Source organism: Solanum lycopersicum, chromosome 1 (genome assembly GCF_036512215.1).
Source record: "Solanum lycopersicum chromosome 1, SLM_r2.1".
Lineage (NCBI taxonomy): Eukaryota > Viridiplantae > Streptophyta > Magnoliopsida > Solanales > Solanaceae > Solanum > Solanum lycopersicum.
In genome coordinates this window covers 4,028,595-4,034,913 of record NC_090800.1, presented here as the reverse complement: position 1 = coordinate 4,034,913, position 6,319 = coordinate 4,028,595, and the positions used below count along the sequence as shown (strand labels likewise).

General features: G+C 25.5%; 1 protein-coding gene across 1 annotated transcript; it reads left to right on the top strand.

Moving 5' to 3' along the window:
- Positions 1 to 239: 239 nt before the first annotated feature.
- Positions 240 to 1,212, top strand: LOC101246953 (dehydration-responsive element-binding protein 1F-like). Its single transcript, XM_004228816.5, has one exon. The coding sequence runs from the start codon at positions 378 to 380 to the stop codon at positions 1,008 to 1,010; it is 633 nt and encodes a 210-aa protein (XP_004228864.2). The 5' UTR covers positions 240 to 377; the 3' UTR covers positions 1,011 to 1,212.
- The last annotated feature ends 5,107 nt before the right edge of the window (positions 1,213 to 6,319 follow it).

The following is a 6,319-nucleotide window of genomic DNA, read 5'->3' as shown; positions in this document are numbered from 1 at the left end:
AAAAGTTGGGACCAAGTGACCCACTTTTGCCCCCCCCCCACCCCCACACAAACCCATCCCCTAAGGGGCTCAGCCGTAATTTTCGTTTTTACATAGGGTATTGGGCCATATATATATATATATATATATATATTCCATTCCCATGTTCTTGACACGTATTTCACGTGCCTTTTTATTTGCAATTTTTTTTCTTAAATAACTCAACGTGTGGATTGAAAAAATAAAATAAAAAATAAATCATCCCCATACCCCACGTGTTTAATTAATTTTTCAACTACCTAGCCCATACTATATTTATCTTTCATTATTTGTTCTATAGTACCATCACTACTATACTATATACTAAAAATATAACAATAACATTTTGTTTTCTTTCAATGGATTTTGAAGATGAACAAACTTCTTCTTCATCATCTTCTTCCGATCATGATATTAAAGAAAAAAACATTGATCATTCATCGTGTTCGATGAATAATAATATACAATTCAAGAGGAGGGCAGGGAGGAAAAAGTTTAAGGAAACTCGACATCCATTATATAGAGGAGTTAGGAAGAGAAATGGAGAAAAGTGGGTGTGTGAAATACGCGAGCCAAATAAAAAAACAAGAATTTGGTTAGGTACTTTCACTACTCCTGAATTAGCAGCTAGGGCACACGATGTTGCTGCCCTAGCTCTCCGGGGAAGTAATGCTCTTCTTAACTTCCCCGGATCAGCTTGGTCTCTACCTAAAGCTAAATCTTCCTCCCCTCAAGACATTCAAATCGCGGTTCTCCAAGTTAATGAAGAATTGATTGTGTCGTCCTCACCCTCAGAAGAACCTTCATGTAAACCAAAAGATGATGAAGTGAATTCTTTAATGGAGTTTATGGATGAGGAGGCCATGTTTAATATGCCAATATTTATTGATAGCATGGCTGAGGGGATGCTTTTGACTCCACCAGCTATGAAAAGAGGCTTTAATTGGGGTGATGTTGAGGAAGATGTTGAGTTCACTTTGTGGAAAGATTGAAACTTTGATCTTATTTGTTTATACTTAATTAAGGCTTGAATCTTAATTATTTAGATTTTAGTTATTAAGTGTGCATTTGAATGTTTAGGTCTGAATATTAATCTTTTAAGATCTTAATTCGTAGTGAGTTTTTTTTTTAAAAAAAAATTCATATAAACACTTAATTGGAACCTATAACGAATTAGTTTTAATATTACTAAAACCTTGTGTTTTTAGCAATTTTGAAATGTTTGAATTCGAATAGACATAATTATTAGGATGTGAGTTAAGTTAGATTATCTAAATCTGAGTACATATTTAAATATTATTTTTAAAATCAAAACACTAAATAATTTAACAACATATAACATATCCTATGTGGTCATATAATGGAGTTTGAAGAAGGTGAATTGTATTTATGCAGACTTTATTCATATATTCGACAAGGTAGAATGGTTATTTTCTGATAAAATCCAATTTTTTAAAGCTAAACACAAGATAATGTAGATTTTATTTTCATACTATCTGAATGTATAAAATTTATTTTTATTTTTTTAAAACGATAATATTATAAATTTAAAAAAAAACACTAGTAAATCTTATACATCATTAATATTTGATAATATATATTGTGTCAATGATGATGATAATTAATGATAGTGGTTACGATGCTCACTAGAAATGATGGTTCGTGATGGTCATGGTTACAAGTAATAACTAGTGGTAATGTTGGCCGGAAATAGTAGTTAACCATTATGGTAGTTGGTGATAGCAATTGAGGTCATCACTATGATAATGATAATTAATGATGGTAGTTGGTGATAGCAATTGAGGTCATCGCTATGATAACGATAATTAATGATGGTAGTTAGTGATAGCAATTGAGGTCACTGCTATGATAACGATAATTAATGATGATATACAGTAATAGTTAAGGGTAATATAATTGTAAATAATAACGACTTAACTAGATGGTAGGTAAATGGTGATTTTGATAATGATAAATAATTAAGAAAAGTGAGGCATTAGCTAGTTGATAATGATGGACCGCGATAATAAAGATAGTTCATTCAACTATATTCAAACTCACTAGTGATAATACATAAATAATTAAATTTAGTCAGCTATGAATAATTCAAATTTAGACTTTCATTAATATTAGTTAATTCAATTAATATGGCCTACGATGTTCTTTATCCAAGAATTTCCTCAATGAAAACATTTTATTGTCACTCCATCACTATTGAATATTAGTAGTTATAATTAATATGGACTTTAAATTTTTCAAAGTTGTCAATAACTACATAAATGTAGAATCTATTGTATTCTAAAAGGAAATTGAGCTTTTCTACATCTAATAGTCTTTTGAAAGGAACCTAATGTGGATGAGACATGGCTATATATAGGAATTCAAACCCCCTTTTGCTATCAGATATTTTCTCTGTTTTAATTTACGTGATATTATTTAATCTATCATAAAATTTAAAAAATATAAAAAAATTTATCGTGTATTAATGATTTTTTAAATAAATAACTATACCACTATGAGTTTTTACACAAATAAGCACACAACACAAGTAATGTTAATAGTGAACTTAAAATATGTCATTCTTTCCGTATTGAAGATTTATATAGCCAATTTATTAATTTAGTTTGATAATATGTATTAATAATAGTTGTTTGAATGGTAAAAAGGTGAATTATCATATCGAAAAAAGAACAACAAAAAACGAATAATAATAATAATAATAATAATAATAAATAAATAAATAAAGAAGAATTAATATATCACTTCTCTTTAAACTTGTAAGTGAATTTTATTTAAATATTTAGATTTAGAATTGTTTTACTTAAGCATCGCTCAAATTTTGAAAAGACATTTGCATGTATTCTCATATATTTATTGGATAGTTAAATGAATAATTTAAAATATGTCATTTTATTTAAACACATCAATCTCAATTGAAATAGACATGAGATTCAATTGAAATAGACATGAGATGCATACAATTAAAGGAGATAATGTATTATAAATAATTAACTTATTTGCTTAATAAATACTTAAAAACACACACAAATATTTTTTCCAAAATTCAAATAAAAAAATATTTAGTATAATTAGATTCTTAATTAAAACGATTTCGTAGTTTGAATATCTATATGTGATTTATTAAGAAATGTTTAAATATTGTCAAACCTTTAAATTATTATATGGTGCACGAAATAATGTTGGTCGGTAATTTTATAAATAATCATTTGATCAATAGCTCAAAGTTCTAATTTGACCTTTGAGAACAATTTATTTATTAAATTAGCACAAATCTCACACACACTCATCTTGACATATCAATAATATTGCGTAGATTAGGGCCGTTTAAAACTGAATAAAAGTCGATAATTTGAATGAAAAAAAAAGTTATTGATTCATCAATAATAAATTATTAGTTTAGATGTTTCGATAACGGTTTTAGATTTGAAATTTTTTTTAACGTGTAATTGATACTAATTAATTATGTTTATAATATTTGGTACATAATGTTTTTGATTTAGGGTTTAATTTCATACTTGTTATTTAGAACTTTCAGTTAATTAATTAGAATGTGTCAATATTTGCTTTTGAACAAGATGCATTTTGTCAACTTATTTGCATGATACGTTTTATTTGTCACTTGTCACTATGTTTTTAAATAATTTCAATTATTTTTTTTTGTCAAATCTTATTGGTTAAACTGATAATCGAACACATAACGATCACGATAAATCGATAATTGATAAATCAACATCTTAATAATTTTATAACGATTTAACATATCTATAAAACAATAATCGATAATTAAAACTAATAAAGTGCATGTGAAAAATCGACATATACATGTATCATTAGAAGAAAGAAAAATAAAAAAACAACAATATATTTAAAAAAATTATTAGTGCCTGTGAAAAATCGACATATACATGTATCATTAGAAGAAAGAAAAATAAAAAAACAACAATATATTTAAAAAAATTCGACAGGTAAATTTTAAAATCTATAGCGCGTACACAAATTTTATACTTCTCTCGTAAAGATATAAAAATTGCTTCTGAAAAAAGTTCGATATTTTCAAAGCAATATAAAGGACACACATAACTCAAAAGTAAAGAAAATACATTAAATAATAGAGAGAAAAAAAACAGTTCATAAAATTTAAAGAGTAGAATAATAACAATAAAAAATAATTAAAGTAAATTAATAATAAGAAAAATGTATATTTTTATTAAATACCAAGTAGAAACACATGAAAGGTCTGTTACATGCAATAAAAAAGAAAAAAAAAAGAATCTTGGTTACATAGTTTGATTAATTAATATTACTTTAATTTGACTTATCTCCTTTGATAAAATAACACGACCACATTATTATACAATTCAAATAAAACTAAAACAAGTTATTCAGTCCAAACTTTTTATTATAAAAACTTATTATTTGTGTGATATGTAAACTTTTTTTATATTCCTCCTCTTAAATTAAGAATTTTTCATTGTTTGAGAGTTAATTTTCTACTTTTTCTAATGTTAAATTGTGTTAGATTTTGTTTAACATATTTTAAAATTTAAATATTTAAAAACTATATGATTAATATTTCCTTTCCTATGTCAATAAAATAAAAATATATACTTTTTAAAATATTAATAAAAGTTTATATAATTTAAATTTTGAGAAGTTAACCGTCAAGCCTTTTAGGATTATTATATGGTGCTTGAATTAGTGTTGGTCGGTGATTATTTTTAATAATAATTTGATAAAAAGCTCAAAGTTCTAATTTGGCCTTCTACTTTATCTTTGCTAGGACACATCGTTTTCATATTAATTTTTTTATAAAAAAAAAATAAAGGAGAAAAAAAAAATTTAATTAGTATCCACGTATCTCACCATTCACATAGTGACAAAAAATAAATTGCTTAAAAAACATCGAGAAACTAAAATATTTTATTGATTAATCAATATGATATAATTTTATTCCTCTATTATTTTCTCATAAGATTTATTCATTATTTAAGGATATTAATAACGTATTTTTCAAACTAGAATGATTTAAATTTAATCTCTTGAAATTACAGACTATTCGAAATGTCTATTTAAAGAAATGTAATACTCTTCATATATGTATAAGCTAGAATTTAGAATTAGAATAACCTCTAAGAATTTAGAATCGAATACAGAATCCCACTTAAAATCAAACACATCTTACAAAGTCCCATAAAATTTTCAATATCTACCCTTACCATATATACTATTAATTGATATATAAAATGTAAATTTGTAACACGTGAATTTGAGTATACTAGAGTGTATACACTTGGAAGAACATATTCTTTTAGTATATATAATATATAGAGTATGATGATTTTAATGTGTCATTTAATTTCCAACATATGTTTCATGATTAAAAAAAAAAATTGTCAAATACTAACAAGAACACATGAAAGGTACGTTGCACGTAAGGGAAATTAAAATAAAGTTGAAGAATCTTGAAGATTTTTTCTAACCTAATGTTAATAGAATTACATTGACTTGTCTCCATTGATAAAATAAGATGACGATAATATCATGTAATTCAAATAAAATTTGAACAAGCAAAACGCATGAAAGGTGGTATATTAACTTATCTTGTCATTGTTACATATGCACACTTAAGTGAAATCGAATGTCGAGATTTAATATTTATAAATTTTAAATTTTGAATTGATAACCTATACATATTAAATGATTTCTTATAACATTAATCAAAATTATTGAGTTAGATTGAATTTGTACGGAATTGCAAATATTGTTGGGCGGAAATATTTTCATCTTGTTAAGACAGTAGATATAGTTTCTTTGATTACCAAAAAAATATATAGAGATCCTTCAATTTGCAAATCAATTTTGTTTCTTTAATATGGAAATAAATTTACTCTGTGATATTAATATGTAACTATTTTATTGCCCTTCGTATATTATCATTCATTATTAGTACGTGACTAGTAGTGCATGGCAGAATTATGATTTTCATTACAGATTATTATGTGACTAGTAGCGGGTGACAGAATTATGATTTTTATTAAAGATTACTACGTGACTAGTAGCGTGTAACAATATTAGAACTTCATATACAATTATTCATCATTGTTATGTGACTAGAACTAGTAGCGCGTGATAGAATTATAATTTTCATTAAAAATTGCTACGTGACTAGTAACACATAACACCATTAGAACTTCATATACTATTAGGTCATCATTGCTATGTGACTAGCAAAAAAATATGTTTGCTACGTGAAGAGGTTTAAAATAATAATTAAAAAATA